This window comes from Rhinolophus ferrumequinum, chromosome 27, assembly GCF_004115265.2.
Source record: "Rhinolophus ferrumequinum isolate MPI-CBG mRhiFer1 chromosome 27, mRhiFer1_v1.p, whole genome shotgun sequence".
Classification (NCBI taxonomy): Eukaryota; Metazoa; Chordata; class Mammalia; order Chiroptera; family Rhinolophidae; genus Rhinolophus; species Rhinolophus ferrumequinum.
In genome coordinates, this window is record NC_046310.1 from 23,411,152 (window position 1) to 23,433,194 (window position 22,043).

General features: G+C 41.4%; 1 protein-coding gene and 1 pseudogene across 5 annotated transcripts in view; both read left to right on the forward strand.

Moving 5' to 3' along the window:
- The window catches only part of TARBP1 (TAR (HIV-1) RNA binding protein 1), a 72,322-nt gene that overhangs the window by 48,105 nt on the left and 2,174 nt on the right, over positions 1–22,043 (forward strand). For 3 of the 5 annotated variants that reach the window (XM_033099561.1, XM_033099559.1, XM_033099560.1), the window contains 6 exons: positions 28–138; positions 2,364–2,513; positions 4,768–4,854; positions 10,053–10,249; positions 17,033–17,114; positions 18,989–19,160. In XM_033099561.1, the coding sequence (XP_032955452.1) occupies positions 28–138; positions 2,364–2,513; positions 4,768–4,854; positions 10,053–10,249; positions 17,033–17,114; positions 18,989–19,160 (799 nt within the window). Of the gene's footprint in view, positions 1–27; positions 139–2,363; positions 2,514–4,767; positions 4,855–10,052; positions 10,250–17,032; positions 17,115–17,348; positions 17,447–17,949; positions 18,043–18,988; positions 19,161–22,043 lie in introns of those variants that run through there. The other 2 variants (XR_004422247.1, XR_004422248.1) reach the window with 2 other exon arrangements.
- On the forward strand, positions 12,504–16,480 carry LOC117018525 (septin-10-like; annotated as a pseudogene).

Here is a 22,043-nt window from a genome sequence, read left to right on the forward strand (position 1 = left end):
AATATTGGTCCTCCCTGCCCCACTCAGGATGAAGTGGTGTCCAAGTCTAGAACTCGATACTATGTGAATTCTCAGCAACACAGGGTGAAAAACCGCATATGGCAGATTCTGCTCGTACTTTTCCCCAGTTTTGATCAGGTAAAATATTGTATAAGTACCTTTAAACATAATGTTTTCATGTGAATAAATGGTTTAGTAGACACTGTCATGTGCTATTTTAAAATTGAGAAAGTAATCTGTTTCAAATTCATACTTCTTAAAATTGAAGTTCGAACTTGTTTTATAACAAAGAATACTAAGGCAATTAGGTATTATAGAAATCAATCAAACTGGTTTGCATTGCCCCATTGAATATTTTTTTGTTTCAGTATTTTAATGTAATATTTTAATTGTGTAAATCTCATGCCGTTTGATTAGAAAATGTAAATATATTAATACCTAATTTTCTACAGCTAAGTTAGTTTGGAGTGTACCATTTTGGACAACCTGTGCACTCTAGAAACCCTACATTGCGTCATTCAGGATGGGATTGTCACTTCCCATGGTTGGCTTTCTTGCCCTTAATGTTATGAATAGATGACCATATAAACCAGCCAAGTAAAGGCTGAACTGTCTCTTACAACAGAATCTCTACACCGTTACCTTTTCCCTGCTGAGGTGGGAACTGGTGAGGGGCTCTGATTTCTCTAATCATCTTTGCTTAATATTCCTCTTAAGAAAATAGATCATCATTAGGAGAAGGTGATGGTATAGCTCACACAATTTTTAAAAGCATTTTTGAATGCAAAACAATTTTCCTCAAAGGTGACTTTCCTACTGTCCTCCCCACCCTCTTTTAAATGTTTGAGAGAATTTTTAAAACATGAACTCTTTTTTTAAATATAATTGTAGGAAGTCTTATATCTGTGAGAGAGAAACATTTCAGTAACTGTAAACGTATGAGTATATCCAGATAAATTGTTTGGATAAATGTAAGAGGATATAGCTAAAAGTGTTCCTTCTGGGGAGCAGTTGACTTTCATCGTAAGCCTCTCAATATTACTTGATCTTTAAAATACTGTATATATTATGTTTCATTAAACATAATGCATTTTAAAATAAACATTTTAGAAATGTTTTACTGGATTAGTGAGAGCAGTTATTTTCTTGGAATGAAAAGCCCCCCCACCCCCCCATAGATAGCGGGATAATATTGGAGTGGGGTCAGAGTAGGCAGGGCCTATAAAGAGAAGAAAACCATCATGTTTCTTGTAAAGATGTCACTGCTAAGAATTCTAAATTGTTCTATCTTATGTTTTCATTTAACCTTCGTAACAGTCTTTCATGGCATTTTACACGAGATACTCCTGCGGTTCAGAGAGGTGGGTGACCTGTCTGTAGATAACACAGGTAGTGAAGGGTGGAGGTGGAATTCAAAACCAAGTCTAACCTAAAATCATGCTCCACTGTCTTGGGGGCTTAAAATGAGCTTTTCTGCCCCTCTTCTACCAAATAGAAATTCTTTTAAGATAAATTCTTCTTTAAAATGAAGAAGTATATGTAATACATATTTTTATGTGTTTATAAGCAGATATTGTTTTTCATCTACTATTAGATATGTTCAGTTACCCAGACAGAATTGTGGTTTTGAAGAGAAGGGTGGGTGAGGGAGGAGGATTTGGAGTTCACGGTCTTGATCAGAAAGATTTGGGAGTCTGAGGGCCAGAAGCCTGAGGAGTCAGTCCAAAGAGAAGGCAGAGGCCCCAGCCCCACTCCTCCTGGGTTCTGTCTGCCTCTTGCTGACGTCAGCATCTTTGTCCCAAGTTTGAAGCCCAGGGTATCCTGGCACATCTCGATCTGAATCTGATTTCTGCCACTTAATAGATATGTGACTTTGAGATAGTTATTTAACTTTTCTGAATCTTTTCCTTTCCCTGTAAAAATACAGAAAATAATAACCTTCGTCACAGAATTGATGTCCAAGTGAAATATGAAGTAAAAATACTTCATCATTATATTTCAATCAACAGTTTTTAGGGTTGTTGCTTGGAGAGTTGTAGATTCATTAATTACTTACAATCAAACTTTAAGCTGGTTTTTTTAATGGTGACTATTTTTAAAAATTAAATCTAATAAACATGTTCAAAGTTGTTAAGAGACTTGATCTTACTTGTTCCCGCCACAAAAAAGGAATGATAATTATGTGACGTGATAGAGGTGTTAGCTAACGCTAGAGTGGTAATTGTACTATGATAAATGCATCAAATCAACAAGTTGTACCCCTTAAACTTCCAGTGTTGTATGTCAATTATATCTCAATAAAAATAAATTTTAAAAATTAATAACCATAACAATAGTTTAATTTGTGAACTTTTTTCCCTCAGAATTTCTTGAATAGAATTATTGACAAGATTTTCCAGGCTGGTTTCATCAATAATCAAGCATCCATAAAATATTATATAGAATGGATTATTATATTGATTCTTCATAAATTCCCTCAATTTCTTCCGAAGTTCTGGGATTGTTTTTCTTATGTAAGTATAGGAGAATGTTCATATTTTTTTTAATTAAGAAAAGATTTGAGCTATGCTGGGAGATGTGTTTCGCTTTAGTAGTTTTTTGACTATCAGTTGCCCTGTCCGCGGTGTATTGACATCCTAAGTTGTTTTAGGAGACAGAAATCTTGGGCTTACCTTGACTATATCATCGTTTTTATTTGAGAGCTCTTCTATTCCAAGAAAATGAAGATGGAAAAGGCTTTTATTGTTAAGTAAGGAGAATAAGTGCCTTCTGCAGTCTTAATTACCAAGCAATGTCTTTGTTTGATCTGAGAAATAAGGATGATGAAGAATTAAGTGCATTCCTTACATTTTAAAGAAAATTTTAGCAGAGAAATGTCAAAGATAACCAAAATAGAGATTAGAAGGGAACCCATATCACCCAGCTAAAAACACGTCAGTTCATTCCCATTCTTATTTCATCTGTGCTCTCATCCACCCTCTCCGTCCTCAACATTTCTTGTATCTTGAAATCATTTTTAAGGAATTGATACTAAGACTATGATAGAGTTTACAATTGCAGGCTTCCTGACAAATAACAAATGGTTTCTAAACACCAGTTCTCTTGGTTCCCAAGTTCACCCTTCTCTTTCCTAATAAATGACCTGCCTTCTGCTTTGTGTGGAAATGAAGATGCCTTCCTCCAAGTATCTCTGTTTCTTCCATCGTATATCGAGGGGAAATGGTTAGACACGTTAGATCAGGGTATGCACTTGCTTAAAACCTGGCTCTCAGGATAAAGACCAGAAGTCTTCTGCGTGGCCTGCAGTCTTCTGTGACCTTCTGCATTCTCCCTCTCCAGTTCCTTTGCACGTAATTCCCATTTCTGCGCTTTCCTCATACTGACTAACTCAGTTTTCTGTTGCTGGAGCACTCTGAAACCCAGTGGTGTAAACAGTGTTTTATTATTTTTCACGATTCTGGGTTGACTTCCTGGCCTTCACTTCTGCTCCATGTGGGTGTCTGCTGGGTCTGGGACTTCCACCTGGTTTCTTCACTCACATGTCTGTCACCTCAGCTGCACTACTGGGAACAGCTGTGATGGCTCAGGGTCCAAAAATGAGCATCTGGAAAGATACATCTTGAGGAGCCTGTGCTTACCCAGCCTCTGGCTGCGTCCTGCTTGATAAGTCTCGTTGACCAAAGCAGATGGCATGACCTCGCCTCTCACGTGGGCAGGGCCTGCATTAGGGTGTGGTTCACTGGGGACCACCCGCATGACCACGTGCCTGGGACCACTCCCACCTTTTCCAATCTTTCACACTCATCACCCTTCTGCTCTCAGGCCACTGCACCTGCTGTACTTCTTCCTTCTCTTTATCCACATACCTGCTTCTCTTCCTTCACATCTCAGATCACATGTTATTTCTTAAAGGAAGTGACCTCCCTGAGTAGTGTGGATCCTCTTAACGGTTTTGTAGCACACAACTGCCCTTGTTCTAATTAGAATTTTAATTTATTGTCTGATGTGATTTTGTCTTTCCTTCCCCCTAGACGCTAAGCTCCATGAAGGCAGGTACCTATCTGTTTTTTTTTTCCTGGCACATAGAAGACATTCAGTAACTGCTAGTTAAAGGAATTAATCGTGTAAATTGCCTTTGGAGCAGTTTCTGAACTACAGTGTCTGTAATCTCTCCAGTCCATCTGGCGTCCATCAGCCTCTTATCACAAAAATAATGTGTCATTCCAAATGACTATTATTGGGAAGGTTTCTAAATCCCAATTTAGCACTCTTTTAATCATGGCTTTTTAAATTCATCTACAAGACCGCACTCAACGTTTGGGGCCTGGCCTTGACACAACCCTGCCATACTGGTGTCCTCACTTCTTGCTGCCTTTGCTTCCATTTGCCTCTGTCTTTATTCTACTTCCTCTCTGCTCCCCTGCACCCTCCCCTTCTCTACATCCATCCTTCCCATCCTACGGGCCTGGCCTCCTCTGGAGTGAGTGTACCTGTGACTGTACCACTCACTTCATAGTGAAATTAGTACTTTGTAGTTTCTGCTGGTTGTTGTGTGTGTTGACATTTGGCTCTAGGAAGTTACTCTTCTTTCTTTGCTTTTAATCCTACATCCCCACCAAGGCCATAGCTGCATGGGGATGGGTTGCCGGGAGACTCCTCCATCCTGGGCCCCACAACAACCGGCACAGTGCTTATATCTGCTCGGGCCCCAGTCAGCCTTGAATGACTATGATGTTTATCTGATTTTTTTTTTTTTTTTTTTTTTAGGGTGAAGAAAACCTTAAAACAAGCATTTGTACATTTTTATCAGTTTTGTCACATTTGGACATCATTACTCAAAATATTCCAGAAAAGGTGAGTTTAAATTGTAAGAAGAGTTTAAACTTGACAATCAAAATAGAATTTCAATATTTGTGCTAATTTTTTTTTAAATGTAGAGTATTCCTCATGTTTTTTGAAATTTGTCCCCTTCCCTTCCACTACCCCCTAATGTGTGCACACACTTAGACACAGAGATGCACAGTAAGGTGTTACCCACTCGGCACGCGTGACTGGGGTACACCTGGTACGTACTACACCTACAGACACATTAATGGGTGATTTTTAATGCTACAATTCTTAATTTTATGCAAGTATTTACATAAGATTATTTAAATAGGACTTCCCTGACTGCATCTAACTGTTCCTTCACATAGTTATTTAACAAATGGTCGTGCAAAGAAACTTATGGTCAGAGTATTAAGCTGTTCGGCAATTGAAGGTTGATACAAAATGACTGTCATCTTTTGGAGTGTGAAGGCCAGGTCTTTCTCAGGTTGAGAGCAATTTCCCTAGTGGTTTACCACACAGATAAGTAGCGATCTTAGCTAATTCTGGCTAATCACTATGGCAGCTGTCAAGAATTTAGGAAAATTTGTAAGATTTAGAGCAAGAGTCTGTGTTAATGAATCTAGAGAAGAAAATACTGATATGTTGTAAACTTTAAGGGAAAACGTAATGTATGAAATAAGAAGTGTTGTTTCCAGTTGAAAATAAAATAAAAATATATGGGGCAAAAGGTTTCCCAGAATTATTCAAAGTATTCTTATTTTTAACAGTGATAACAATGAAATTTAGTTGTTAGCCTATTTCATCAATCCTAAGATAGCCCTTTCTCCCTACCACATTTTAACCTCTAAAATCATAGTATCTTAAAATTGATGTCTAACAGTGTCTGTCAGCTAGATGGCAGTGTGTTATAGTTACGTGAAAACTGTTAACACCTGGTAAGATCAAGAAAGCTCTAGCATCAGATAACATCAACTGTTATCTTTTTATTTTAAATACATACAGGAAAGAGATTTACTTACAATCTATTGAGAGAGTAAGACAGATCAACCGTACTATTGCAGGGTGAATGACATAGCTCAAGAATATTTTCGACAAGTTCTGAAAGTCAGTTCTTCTTAGAAGATATTTAGAAGATGTTACATCGGGTATAAATATCATGTTATTTTTTCCATTGAGCCCTTTTTGTACTTGCTGTATATTAGATATTTTAGGTTTATTTTTAATTTTCAAAACATCCAAAAAACCAATGCTGATTAATGGAATAGTAATCTCAATTTTAACATCTTCTTGGGAAAAAAGTCTAAATCGAGATACTTAAGTAAAGACCAAACTACTTTGTTAGTCTCTCTATTTCCAATTTGTAAAGTTCATTGTTATTTAATGCGTTTTTGTTTAAAGATTTCTTGAAAACAGTCATTTAAGAGTTTCCATTTTCTTCAGAGTATGTTCCTTTGTTACTTAACCTGTGTATGGGATTTATGTGGAGTGGTCAGATAAGATTCAAAACTGTTTTCAGACAGGACAGAGGTCAGAGCTCTATCTGTTGTATGGAAATTAAATGAAAAGGGGGAAAACCCTGCTTCACCATACTCATCACCGGGTCCTGTCCTGCCCGCTTGTCCGGTGTGTATGAACCTTGTGAGCAACTATAGGGGGAGCAATAGATCTGTGCTCAAGTCCTGGAAGGTTCTATGTCTCAGCCGGGCCAGGCAGACGAGCACAGGCCGTACCAGCGACTTACGGAGGACTCACAGGAGTGTGTTCCCCTCTGAGAATTACCGTAGACTTCTTTCACTTATAAGTAATAAACACCTAGCGCCCAGGTCTTGGTTTCTAATACCATTCTCTAATAAAGGAACCAGGCTCCTTGGAGAAATGGCAGATTCTAGAACTGGGGCAGGAAATATACAGGGTAAGCCTGGAGCATCTTATAGTATCAGAAATTCAGGAAATGCTTTACACACACACACACACACACACGCATGCACACGCACGCACACACAGATGTCAGATGGGTGTGCAGAGGCACATGGGAGCCAAGTGAAAAGAGCTCCCAATGGCTAAAGCTGAAACAACTTGAGGAACAAAGTAATATTGGATTACAACCCAAAGTATAAAGTAAATATCCATGAGTCCAGACTGATAAAAACAAATGAGTGAATAAATAAATAAATGCGAGAGCCGACAAATCTGTGCAGAATTCCAAATAATTTATGTAGCTACGGCGCCCTTACGGAGGGGAACAAACCCCCTACTCTTAAGTGAGGGCTGCACTAGGAACGTCCTTCCAGAGAGTGGAGTGTGGAAGGGGGAGGGGTGACGTCACAGTGGGGAGACCTGCCCGGTGGTGAGTCACACTGATCAAAAGTACCCTCAACGTGATGTGAGGAAAACTCACCTCTGGGTTCTCCCTCCCAAACACCATCGCCCCAGGCTAATCAGGAGAAAAACACCCAAACCCAACCGAGGAATAGTCTACACAATCCATGACCACTTCTCAAAACAAGCTTCATCAAAACCAAGGAAAGTTTGAGAAACTGTCACAGCCAAGAGGAGGATAACGGGACATGGCGACTAAATGAATCATGTCCTGCATGGGATCATGGGACAGGGAAAGGACGTTAGTTAAAACTAAGAGAAGCTGAATAAAGCACTGACTGAGGATATGTAAAGACTGGTGAGAATTCTGAAGGGGGTGCGGGAAGTGTTAGGACTTTAATCCTTCAGTTTTCCTGTAAAGTGCACGTAACACTGCCTGGGAACACTTCAAGGGATTATTGTAAGGGTTAAGCCTTACAATAACAAGCCTTGTCCTCATTGAATGTCAGTTTCTCTCCTCTCAGGATCATCTTTTAATTTAAGTAGAGTTGGTAGACAATATTTATTAACTTCAGGTGCACGATACAGTGGTTTGATATTTATATGTCTTACAAGGTGACCACCATACTAACTAGTAATCATCTGTCACCAGGCAAAGCTGTCACACTATTATGGACTATATTCCTCCTCCCCTTTTTTACCCATCCTTCCTACCCCCACCCCTCTGCAACTGTCAGTTTGATCTGTTTCTATGAGTCTCTTTCTGTTGTTTTGTGTTTTCAGATTCCACATATAAGTGAGATCATACAGTATTTGTCTTTCTCAGTCTGACTTACTTAGCATAATACCCTCAAAGTCTATCCATGTTGTCGCAAATAGTAAGATTTCATTCTATTTTATGGCTGAGTAATACTCCATTATATGTATGTACCAAGTCGTCTTTATCCATTTCTCTGTGGATGGGCGCTTAGGTTGCGTCCATATCTTGGCTATTGTAAATAATGTTGCGATGAACATGGGGGTGTGTATATCTTTTCAAATTAGTGTTTTGGATTTCTTCAGATAAATACCCAGAAGTGGGATTGCTGGGTTGTATGGTAGTTCTATTTTTAGTGTTTTGAGGAATCTCTGTACTGTTTGTTGTCCATAGTGGCTGTCCCATCTTTGGTTCTTCTTTATATCTGTCAGAGTTTGGGTTCAAGGCTTCCATTCCATTCCATTCCTTCAGAATATTTTTAGTGCTTCCTGTCACTGGGCATGGTAGTAGACTTGGAGATGGGGTAACAAGGTATAGACCTGTCTAGAGAGGTATGAAGACCCAGATGGGGTATGTGCCACGGAGGGGAAGCTCCTGGCAGAAACAGACCCTGCCTCCCAGGTCCGCAGGCGGGACTTCCAGTTCAGCACAAAGCTCTACAGAAGGGAAGGGAGAAGGGCCAGGTGAAGGGCTGCCAGCACCATCAAAGACGTGGAAGACAGTTTGATTGGAGGTGGAGAGGCCAGTCTGAGGGTACAGGTCCAGCACCTGGACAAGGTGACAGTGCCTGAAACAGCGAACCGCAGAGCCAGACCTGGGTTCAAATCTGTGCCTCGCCTCCTACTAGGTGTGTAAATGTGGTCAAGTGAATCCATATTTCTAAAACTGCCCCCCCCAATGGCATGTGACACGTAGTAAGTGCTTAGTATGTAAGGAATTTGGAATTGATCCAAACGGCATCGGGAGACACTGCAGAATGTTACGCAGGAACTGACGTATCAGATCTGTGTGTTGTGCAGTGTGTAAAAGGGGCCCTGTGTGGGGCAGAGCTGGGAACAGGCAGCGCAGTCAGGAAGCTGTGTGATCTGAGTGCTACCACGGTGACCTGCCCCGGTGGTGGCTTGGACACGGCAAGTAGAGAGAGATGACAGGGACGTGGTCAAGAGAAAGAGCAGAGCTTGGGGGTGGATTAGCTGGATAGATGAGGGACAGAGATTACTTGGGCCGCCAGGGTTGGGGGGAGTGGCGTCCCCACGTAGGTTGGGGAGAAATGTTTGGGACCTGTCATGTTTAGGATGCCTTTCCTCTTACTAACACTATTCAGGTTTGCTTCTGTCATGTTCGTTATCTAATTTGTAATTTAGGGATGATGAAACCTACACAGTTAAGGTGGGTGTATTGAAACCAACGTCTGTAAAATGCCGGGCACAGTGCTTGTGGTACAGTTCATGGTCCAGCTCATACAGTCTATGTTTAGTGTTATCACGGGGGTGCTTCCTGAAGTTATCAGCACTGTAACATGTTAGTAATTACTAGCGTTCTCTTTTCTGTTTTAATTTTTAAATTATCTCCTAATGATACTTTGGCTGTGTTGGTTAAGCTGCCTTGGTTTTCAGCTTCTAGACTAGAACTAAGTACTTGGCTGTGTATCACTCGGAAGCTGCCGTTTGCCTCTACTGCTCCTGACCTTTCTCGTTGACCTTCTTTCCGGCCAAGGAAATGGGTTTTCTCTTCCCTACACTGCATTTTCTGACTTTCTGACATGTTCATCTACTGTCACCCTCAGCCTTCTTGGTCCCTCTTCTCAAAAATTGTCCTTCTTCCTGTAGCCACTCCACTTTACCCTGCTCAGTTACAGACGTTTGTTAAGGTCATTTGTCACGTCCGATGGTTGTGTGTGTGTGTTTTTATGCCTCCTAACACGGTCCTCGTCCTGCTGGCACTATAGTGACCTTTGATAAATGTTGATTACATGTTGAATAATGAAATAAAGAGAATTATTAAGACTGTATTTGTCCTCAGAGAAACTTTGGTAAATTGAAGTGTGCTGTGAACCACGCCAATTATTTCTTTACCTTGTTCTTAGTCGTACGATCAGGGGTAAATGGTCCACGTTTACATCTGAAGAATTCTCCATTTTTTGCAGAAATTAACTCTGAAGCAAGCCCTTTCTGCTGTGCTGCAGTGGTGTTTCCATCCCAATTTCAGTGTTCGATTGTACGCGCTGGTTGCTCTTAAGAAAATCTGGAGCGTGTGTAAAATGTGGCATATTGAAGAATTTGGTGCTTTGACTTCCATTGTTGAATCCAGTCTTAATCAAGTGGAAAACATGCATGGAGTGGGGTAAGTAAGCCCAGAACTCTCATTTTACTCCCTCGTGTTGTTTTACTTTTTTATTATTGATTATCACTATCCAGGAATGCCAGGATTTTTATACATTTCAGAGACCCAGGCAGTATCAATGAACATAAAAGGGTTTTCTTTAGAAGTTCAAAAGCACTTACTAATGTATAGAAATGTTCAGAGGTTGGAAGCAGCATATTAGGCCTATGGAATAGTGTTTGGAAAATCAGTAAGGTATCAGGTCTTTGCCTTGACCATCAAGTTCACACACGGCACAAATAACACGATTTCTGAGTCATGACAAAACTTCACATGGTGACACAGCCAAGGTGCGTCCATAGTCACAAACCACTTTATAACCCTCTACCTGCCTTGCCTTTCGATACACTTGTTGAAAAGAGGCATTGGGGTGATCAGTGAGTAAGGGAGGTTTGGGGGGCTCAGGAGAAAGATACCGTGTTTCCCCAAAAATAAGACCTAGCCGGACCATCAGCTCTAATGCGTCTTTTGGAGCAAAAATTAATATAAGACTGGGTATTGTATTATATCATGTCATATATCACATCATGTATTATATTAATTATATTAATTATATTGTCCCGATCTTATAGTAAAATAAGACTGGGTCTTAGATTAATTTTTATTTCAAAAGATGCATTAGAGCTGATGGTCCGGCTAGGTCTTATTTTTTTCAGGGAAACACGGTACTCAGTTCAAATATCAAAACTAAGATATACCCATGGGGTAGAACAGGGAAGAGAATGGGAGGGGCGGCGGCACAGGTTATAGATGAGGAGTGAGGAAGGGCAAGTCCCCTTGTTCCACGTGCAGAGCTCCCTGTGCTGGAAACCCGCCTCCTGCATGGTCCCTACAAAGCCATTCAAATGGCTGACTCCCCATAGCGTTGCCTAGGATTCCTAACTTCCCAGGTGTATTCTGTCAAGTAGATTCTCGACCTTTTTCAAGTGATCTCAACTGTTGCCTTCCTTCTGGGTGTTTGGGTATTTACACACTTATCAATTATCTGGTGAATAGCTGGCTGAGTATTTACATGAGTAGATTTGAACATTAATATTTTTCATTATATTAGCCATTTGTATTATTTCGTAGTAGGTCAAACTGCAAAAGTTGTTCTTAATCATACTTTAATGTACAATTTAGTGAAATGACATTAATATTTTAATAGAACACACCCTGGGAACCCTGTGCTGCTTGTGTTTGTCACGTAGAGATCAGCCACCAGGACACAGGTTACAGTTGATCCATGGACTCGCAGCCTTTCCTTAATGTGAACTGAGTTTTTACCAGGCAGATAGGATTTGCATGTTAGGTCAAATCATGACTTGTTGTTTGCTACTGAGGTGTTTTAGTTGGTTGTTGATTCTGTTTTAAAAGTCTTCACAGCTGTGTTTTGATTTCTAAAACACAGTTGGCTCAGCTCATATATTTTTTTAAATTTTATTAAATGTATTGAGGTAACACTGGCTAATAAAATTATATAGGTTTCAAGCATACAATTCTGTAATATATCATCTGTATATCGCATTGTGTGTGCACCACCCAAAGTCAAATCTCCTTCAGGCACCATATATTTGACATATATTTTTGTTAAGCAATAAAACACCCTTTTGAGCAATAACTTGTCCTTATTAAAACCCGCACGAGGTAGGAGATGCAACTAATCAGAATAAGTAATCCTGGTGGTAAGCCATCTCTGCTTGCTAAGCACACCCCTCAGCACTGGCTTTGTGACAGACACAGGCTGAGTGCTGGGGTCACGACAGGCAGGCAGGTGACGCTTCTGTGTTCAAGGAGCCCACAGTCGGGGGAGACAGACGTCAGATAAATAATCACAGAAATCAAAACAAGGTTGAGGGGCCGGCCCGGTGGTTCAGGTGGTTGGAGCTCCGTGCTCCTAACTCCGAAGGCTGCCGGTTCAATTCCCACATGGGCCAGTGGGCTCTCAACCACAAGGTTGCCAGTTCAATTCCTTGAGTCCCGCAAGGGATGGTGGGCAGCGCCCCTGCAACTAAGATTGAATACGGCACCTTGAGCTGAGCTGCCGCTGAGCTCCCGGATGGCTCAGTTGGTTGGAGAGCGTCCTCTCAACCACAAGGTTGCTGGTTCGACTCCCGCAAGAGATGGTGGGCTGTGCCCTCTGAAACTAGCAACGACAACTGGACCTGGAGCTGAGCTGCGCCCTCCACAACTAAGACTGAAAGGACAACAACTCTACTCGGAAGAAAGTCCTAGAAGTATACACTGTTCCCCAATACAAAGTCCTGTTCCCCTTCCCCAATAAAATCTTTAAAAAAAAAAAAAAACAAGGTTGAAATCATGGTAAGTCCTCCAATGAACAAGTTGAGCTTGTGGGGAGAAAATACAGACTATTGAGTCTGAGTGGTTTAGTTTAAGTTACAATCTACAGGATGAGCAGGAAGCAGGCAAATGCAGAATGAAGAACTGATTTCTTGACGGACGACCGCTCTTGGCAATGCCCAGAGCTGGAATGTGCATATGTGCTCCCAGCGCTGGGAGCAGGCGGTGGGCCGAGTGGTGCCTGAGGGGTGACCCTGGGGTCACCGAGTGAGGAGCAGCGGGAAGACTGCGGAGGCCGGGCGGTGGGCTTCGAGGCGTGACTGGGAAGCCAGTGAAGAGCTGAAGCTCCAGAGCAACATCATCCTGTTTGCTTTGCATTTGTAAAAGCGTGAGGAGCAGATCAGACGTGGGCAAGAGGGAGCACAGTTGTGAAGAAGATTAGCACGAGGTTAGTGGGGGTTGGCGGTTAGGCGAATAAGGGCCTGAAGGCCCCCACTGGACTTAGCAAGAGCAATTTCCGTCGTGAGGTTGGTGGGCGCAGCCAAGTTGGAATGGGGCAGAGTGGATGGGACAACGGACTGACACTTGTTAAATCTGGTGATAGGTTCCTAGGTGTCTGTTATTTTCTTCACTTGAATATTTGAAATACTTCATGTCTTTAATTTTTAAAAAATGGGTGAAGAGGAAGGTAAAACAGCCAAGTTGTGCAGATAATTCTCCACAAATTTCTGTGTAAAGTGTGGTGGAAAGAACAGTAGTTAGTGGTGGATGTGCTGTCAGAGGACTTTTATTTTGGTGACATTAATTGTTTTTTAATGGGCATTCATGGTTAGGAAATGGAACAGTGCAGAAAGGTATCACGTGGACAACACTGTCTCCTGACCCCTCCCTTCCTCTCTCCCCGACCAAAGCTGCTACTTCCGTAAATGGGGTTTCCATTGTGTTGCTGTGCCTTAAGTTCCTCCTGAGTCCCCTCGAATGGACGCTTTAGTAAAGTTTTTGTTTTGTTTCTGAAGATTGGACATACAGCCCTTTCGAGTGGGCTGAAGGAGAGGCTAGTCTAGAGAAAACTGGGAGATTCCAAAGGAGGGGCATGGAGCAGAAGCCACGGGGTGAGGTCTAGGGCACACACTTGGGTGCTGTCCTTTGGAGAGGACTAGAGAAAGCAAAGAGAAAAGGACAGGTTGTGTGGAGGTGGCAGGAGACGAAAGCTCTCATCGAGGCATCTGACTGAGAAGACCGCTGTGAGACGTGAGGCATGGCCGTCTGCCAGTGAGCAGTGAGGAGAGAGCTGGGAACTTCGGGAGTGAAGATACACTGGCCACAGCACGTGACCTTGCCAGGGAAATGTCTTGAAATTGCTTCCTTAGCTTTTGGCTTGTTGATCATGAATTTAAACAAACCTGCCGGGCATGTTGTAATTTTTATCCCTACCTCTTTTACCCTTTAAAACTTGACAAATGTGTTAAGAATTTAAAACCTACTCACATTAAATTTGTTTGGTTTATGAAAATTTGTAATAGTGGGCAGTGTTGTGAATCTTCAGAGTAGAAAAAGTGACTTAGATAATGGTTTTCTCTCCAGAAAAACAATGTCTTTACTGCCAGACACTTAGGGATTCAACCCAGTGTAGGGTTAGGTAGTCCCTTTTAGAATTCTGTTTCCCAAGCGTTTTGAAGTCACGTGTCTGGTGGGCTGTTCTGTGGTGTCTTCCCACCGCCGTTTGTCGGCTGACGGTCACGTGGGCTGGAGCCCAGGCCTCCCTCCGCACACCTGCAGATCAGTACCCACCCTCTGTGCAGCCCTGGTTTCGTTCTTGTTGTATCACTGCTTGTTGTACGGCTCTGCGAGTTATTTAATTTCTTTGTCTGTCTTTGAGTTGCATTTCAAAAGGTCAAATTTAGTGTCAGTTTTTAAAGTATGTTGATCTTGGCATTTCTGGGGGGCCGGGTTGAGATGCTGGCTTTGCTGGACTTCCGCCTGCTTGGGCAGCTTCCGCTCCTGACCCTGACCTCTGAGGTGGCTGCCACTTGCTCTTTCAGTCTCCCATGGCAAACTTGTGTGTCCTCCCAAGTATCTGATGATGAGCAGAGACAAAAAAAGAAAAAAAAAATTCATCTTTAGCTATGTCTGCCCATGTTGGTTTTGAGAATTTGCCTGATAAACTGGTCAATAGATCCATTCAGCAAGCTTCTGTTTTAATATCCTGTGTTGGGAAGACTGGAATTGGAAAAGCAATGCTGATGGATACATTGTGTAATACTAATTCTGAAAACCATGAATCCTCACATTTTTATGCATGCTAGACTTAATGCTCAGACATATGAACTCCAAGAAAGTAATGTTTGATTGAAAATGACCATTGTGAATACAGTGGGATTTGGTGACCAAATGAACAAAGACAAGAGCTACCAACCAATAGCTGATGCTCAATTTGAGGCCCAGCTCCAAGAAGCACTGGAGGTGATGTGTCCTCTGACTGCCACAGTTCTCGTATCCCTGCGTGCCTCCACTTCTTCTCACCACAGGCCACTCTCTGAAGACACTGGATCTTGTGACCACGAAGACAGCAAGATGAACATTATACCAGCATTGCCAAAGCAGATGCAATTTCTAAAACCAAATTACGGAAGTGTAAGAGCAAGCTCACGAGTGAATTGGTCAGCAGTGGCGTCCAGATACACCAGTTCCCAACAGATGAGGAAACTGTTGCTAAAATCAACGCTTAAATGAATGGACACTTGCCTTCTGCTGTTGTCGGAGGTATGGATGAGATAAAAGTTGGAAATGAGATGGCCAAAGCTTCCCAATACCCTTGGGGTGTTGTCCAAGTGGAAAATGAAAACCACTGTGACTTTATAACGCTCCAGGAAATGCTCATTTGTACAGTCGTGGAGGATCTGCGAGAATAGACCCACACCAGGCACTGTGAACTCTACATGCATTGCAAACAGGAGGAAATGGGCTTTGCTGATGTGGGCCCAGAAATAAGCCGCTCTGTCTTCAAGAGACCTACGAAGCCAAAAGACACAAGTTTTATGGTGACTGTCAGAAGAAGGAAGAAGAAATGAAACAGATGTTTGTGCAGCGAGGAAAGGAGAAAAAAGCCATATGGAAAGAAGCTGAAAGACCTGCAGGCCAAATTTGGGCACCTTAAGAGAGTTCACCAAGAAGAGAGAATGAAACTTGAAGAAAAGAGACTTTTGGAAGAAGAAATAATCTCTTTCTCTAAAAAGAAAGCTACGTCCGAGATACACCAGAATCAGACCTTTATGGCAATGGGAGGCAACCAGAAGGGCAAGGACTACAAGAACTCCAATTTTATGTAAAACAAAGGCTCCAGATCACAGAAGGGCATCGCAGGCAAAAGTTATTAAAATGTTAGAAGTATGCTGTGATTTTCTTGCTGTTTTTATTTGCTGTATCACTTACTTTGTATCTGGGAAATGCCCCCAGTTACTGCCATTTATGGAAAAATACTTTTAAAGTGTAAGGTCAACACATAAGCCAGAGTGGATGACAGCACTTACATATTCACTGCTGTTAGAAATTTTTAAATTGCTGGTTTGTGATGAATCCAGGTCGCTTCTCCTGCTGCCCACTTATTGTCACTTTGCAGGGCACTGTACCCAGAGCAGTGTCAGTGCCATTGAAAATACAGAACTCATTCATATTATGGTGAGCTGATTGCATTTATATTCCAAGATGAAACTTTCTTTGTTACATACTAAACGTAAAATTTTGGGAATATGTTTTAAAATGTACTATGTACCTGAAGCTGAATTTTCGATAGAATTATCCAATTGGTAACATTATCCTAAGCTTTTGTATCAAACTATATAACATGATGGCCTTCCATGCTTTACTATGCCGTATTGTGGTTAATGTATTATTATTGAGGAAACAAAACATATTTAAAAGTAAAAACATCCAGGTATATAAACCCTTATTTTAGTGATAAATACCTTTGAACCTGGGTGTTATCATAGTATTTTCATTAGGATATATTACATACTTGCTGCTTAAAACTCTGTATTTGGGAAAAAATAATAAGGTTGAATCATCTTATTAAAAATATTTCTTAAGAAAATAACATCTAAATATTAAAGATATAAAAATTTAGATAATTCATACCTCAAGGGATGTTTGAATTCAGTGCATTAGTAGTATTCTCATAACAATTAACATTTTCTTAACAGTCATAGGTATATGATTTTTCGTTTTTTGGACTTGAATATTCTAAATCTAACATATACTCTTGACTAATTTACGTATTTATTAAAAAAATATGTTGATCTTGGAGATACGGGGGTATAAATCTTAGGATACAATTCACAAAATTTTCCATTCATCCTAACTTCTGCGGTACCTCTGTAAGATAGCTAACTGATATCTAATTGATTTTTCCCCTTTACGGGAGTTGTTTCTCTTGTCTGTACCTCATATCATATTTTTAATCCTTAGGAATGCCAAGAAGAATTGGCAGCGCATCCAGGACCATTTCTTTTTTGCAACATTTCACCCACTTAAGGATTACTGTCTGGAGGTGAGCAGAGAACATCATTCGTACGTTCCCTACCGTGTCATTACTCCGGATCTCTTTCTGCCATACGTTGAAGGTTATGATTAGGTGAACGCCCCCTCCCCCTCTTGCTTGCAAACTTCACCTTAACACTGTCAAGTGCTAAGTTTAATTCTGTCACTTTATGCAGATGACCTGCTTTCATTTCACTCTTAAGCAGTGAAAACTGGCCAGTCATTTTCACTTTCTATTTCTCAGGCAGTGTCGGGCTTGTAAACACTGGAAGGGGGAATATTTAACTCTGAACAGAAATCTGTTCTGACACTAAAAGGAAATGAGTGAGAACATTTGTGCAGGTGAGATTTTGTTGTAATGAAGCCCTTTCTTAACGAAAGAACAAAAAGATCTACTCTTTTGTTAACTGCATTTTCTAGGTTCTGGGTGACTAAAATTGCATAGCAGTTTCACTGACTGTAACCGAATGTGCTTATATAATTTTAAGAACCATAAACACGTTTATTACAACTAGCATGTAAATCAATTAAATATGGTATTAAAATTTGTATAAATCGTATTTTCTCCCCTTTTCAACAATAATTATAATGTTCTGCCTTTGAATTAAAACATTTGACCTAGTTCTTTTCCTCTAAAGAACGTGGAAGTCTCAGTCACTTTAGCTACTGTGCATAAGCAAAATGTTTTGGTAGATTACTTACTACTAAGCTGACCTTTAAAAAATACAGATCTGTATGTTGTGATATTCATTATAGAACATTAATGTGTACTTCCTATTGCTTCATTGCAAAATTTGTGCAGGATTTTTCAAATATTTTAACATGCTCTGTTCTGTGTCCTTTAGTGTCCAGAATGCTTTGCTTGACATCTTTCTGAAGGAATCTTTTAGTAACTCCCTAGTGTTAAGTCAACCTTTCTATTCAGTTTTCCAGCAGGAGTAAGTTCCTTGCTTTCCTCTTTCCTTCAGCCCTGTCTTTGCCTCACTCTCATGTTTTATGTATTTTATTCTCCATTAATGACATGAATCATAGCTATATGTGTAAATAAATAATGGTGCACAAGAACTGTTTGTAGCTATATTAGTACCTACGTAATAAACATCCAGTTGCAATCATTTTGCCAGCGTAAATTTACAGATACTGCATGAAGAAAACCATATTCATTCTAAAGACTCTTATGATAACTTGCATGTTGTTGTAAGTTTCATTCTTAAATTGCCTATTACTCATGCTTCTGCTTCTTATGTGCCTTTTCTCCTTTGGTGATTTTCTGGTTCTCAGTTTTCATAGGTAAGAAAAGGAAAGGATTGTGTATGTAATGAATAAATAAGTTTACAGTGCTGTCACACTTTTTAGTTGACAAAACACTTTCGCCTACTCTTTGAACCTGATTTCATCCACATTTTACAAGCGTGGACGTTGAAGCCAAGAAAGGCTAAATGGCTTGCCTGACATCCTACAGCTAATACACGGTCAAGGCAAAATTCATATCCTGAATTTGTCTAATAGTCGTGAAAGTGAGGATTTGGCATCAAAAGAGCTTGAACTTGATCAATACATAGATTTTTCCAAATGCTGTCCAACATCAGTACTGATTAATTTCAAACACTTTTGCTTTTATTAAGAGCATTTTGTTTATTACATACAGGTAGGAGCACAAGAGTGGAAAATCTGCCTGCTCTCACGGATTTCCTAAATTAACCCCCTACTTTCTTAGAAAAGGTGATAATATATATAGAGAGAATTGCTACAAGCTAGAAAGTTTGTAATTTAATCAGATATGATAGTTTGGGAGAATACATTAGTTATAATAAGTTGTACTTTAAACGTGTTATGTATTTATTTTTAAGGGAAAAAATTTAGATTTTACAATTTTCTTTTCAGACTATCTTTTACATCCTCCCACGCCTCTCAGGCCTTGTTGAAGACGAATGGATTGCCATTAATAAATTCACCAGATTCACTGACATCCCTTTAGATGCAGGACTTCAGTGGTACCTTTCTCCAACGCAGCTTCGCGAACTAAAACCCGGCGACTGGGCTCAGGAGGACATAGGTAAAAAGAATGTTTGTTTTATTTGTTTCCACTGTTGACTTGGTTAGGCTTATTGATTTAAGTTACTGAGAACAGGGAGTTAGTTTTCCATTGACGTGGTGAGCTCTGCCCCTCCACTTAGAGAAGACAGTGAAACAATGTGGTGTAACTTTGACTTTCAGTTGAAAACTTCGCTGTAGACGGCCAGAGCGCGCCTGACCTGTTTTATCACAGGAAGCTAGTGGCTTTTCTGTTCTTTGAAATATTATTTCTATTCATTGCTTTTCCACGATATATTTGTGTAAAAATACAGATTTTAAAAAGGACCCAATTATGAAATTTCCTGTCCCATTTAGGGATGAAGCAGTGCTTTTGATTCTAGTCCCTCCTCGGTCTGGCTGGACATCCCACTTCGTCTTTCTCCCAGCTTCCTTTAGGACCCACATTTCCCTCTGCTGCTCTCTTCCTCCTCCGTCCCTTCACAGTGAAGCTGCCCTGAAAAAACCCGCCCCCATTTTTAAAATCACAACTAAACTTCTTAGTTGTGTAGTAGCTTACGTTTCTGCCATGTCACAACTTGTTCTCGGTCTGACTCTCCCTAACCCATAACCATCGTTGAACCTTCTTTTAGAAAATCAGAAATTTTGTCTTTTTCTGTACTAAACCTAAGTAGACACTTTTATTGTACCTGCTTTTTTTGGAACTTTTATTTGCCAGTTTGATACTATCCTGGTTTTCTTCCTCAATCTGCCTCTTCTTAGTCTCCTTTATGAGTTCCTCCACTTGTCCCTTATATTTGTAGTTCTCTAAAATTTTAATGTTTTCCAGAAGCCCTTGGACAAGTTGTTAGAAGTACAGGTTCGTGGGTCCCACCCTTAGATTTTAATTCAGCACATCTGGAGGCGAGTTCTGGGGAAGCTCATTTTTTATCACATACTCTTGGTTTACTAATGCATTTTAAGACATGTCACCCTAATTTATTTCTTTAACAAAGGCTTATTGATTGCCTCCTATGTGCTAGACATAGACCAAGGCCCTGCCCTCCTGGAGCTTACAGGGGTGACAACCCCACACAAATATGTAAGATAATGTCAGGTAGTAAGTAAAAAGTGCTACCAAAAAAAGAAATAAAGCAGGGCGAAGAGATTAACAACAAGCTGACACTGAGCAGGGACCTAAGTGGAGAGAAAGGCCAGCAAAGATCTGGGGGGAGAGCTCTCCCCAAACAGAACAGCAAACGTGAAGGCTGGGGACAAGACACAGTGACAAGCTGTTTCATCAGTGTGGTGGGGACGGCCTGACTGGGATGGCCGAGCAGGGGCTGGGCGACAGAGGGGACAGCATGTAGGCAGCTGGTCTGAGCTGTGCCGTGGAACGGAGCAGACACGACGTTAGCTGGTTGGGAACGGCTGAAGAGCTAGCTTTCTGTTCCATTTGCTTGGTTTGCTCTTGGTGGAGAGGGACTTCGCAGGACAGTTTCTATGCCGAGACTTACTGTCTCCGCACCGTTTTCATGGCCTGGTTTTCATCTCACCCCACCCACATGCTCTCCGTGAGCGCTTGTATGAACCTCTACAACTGGAAACCACCACAGAGAGAACTAACTTTCAGTTCTTTATCCCTTCCCAGCCTCTTTCCCAAGCCTACTGCACGTCCCATAAGCTCTTTAAACGCAACATACCCGGATCGAATTCACCTTCCAGCCAAACTTGCCCCTCTGTATACCTCCTGTTAGTGGTGTCGCTGTCACACACACGTCATTCTTTTCCTGTATCCTCTCTGGCCCACATGCATCCATTACCCAGTCTTGGTGATTCTGCGTCCCTCTGCAGCTCCTCTTGTACCAACTTCATTTGAACCGTCTTTGTGTTTGCCTGGGCGAGTGCAAAAGCCTCTTAATGGTTTTCCAGCCCCAACTTCCCCTCTACATTTCTTTCAAGAGGGATTTTTCTAAAACACAACACCAGTTCTAGTATCCGTCCTCTGGAAGTCCTTTAGTGGCTCCTACCTGTAGGGTGAGTTACCACCTATACAAAATCCTTGTGATCTGGTCAGAGCCACCTCCCTCCATCCACTGCGTGCTACGCTACACCCGCGGACTGCTGCTGAGTCATCCCGTCCACGTCTGTACACACGCATGGGGTACCTAGTCTGCCGTGCCCCCTACTTGTCTGTGCACGCTCATGGGGTACCTGCAGTCTGCATGGCCCCCACTCGTCTGTGCACACGTGGTACCTACAGTCCGCCCTGCCCCCCACTGTCTGCTTTACAGACCATCGCTTCCCTTCTCAAGCCTGCCTGCGTCTTCCTCCCCCCCCCCGCCCCCGCCCCCAGACATTAACTTTCTGGGGAGCGCCCCTCACTGGTACTGTGATCTGGTCATTAGCATCCCTCTTCCATCCCCAGGAAGCTAAGTGCTCCCGGCTGCTCAATCAACAGTTGGGCGTAGGACAGCGGAGGAGCAGGGGGTGGTCCCCCTCCTGTGCTGCAGTCAGGCAGGCTAGTAGCCGTGTGTCCTCGTCGGGCTAGCGGAGAGAATAGCCCTCAGTTTAGGAACGTTCCTCCAAACACGTGTAAAGTGCTTGAAGGTAAAGACTATTGCTTTCGGGAATATACTATTTCTACAGAAAATTTTAATCTGATACACTGTTGCTTATAAGATACACTATTATTTTACATACCTCTAAGAATGCTAGCAAATTATGACACCCTATGGATTCTAAGATGCTTCCCAAATTTGGGTATGCTAAAATGTAAAGAGTGTGTCTTTTATCGTCACGAAATGTAGTTGATTGCTTAGTAGAATTGAATCTGAACACTTAAAATTACTATTGAAAATGGCAGCTGTATCTGAATCCAAGTAGTTCTTTAGTTAATGAATCTCATTCTAAACTCTGTACACAC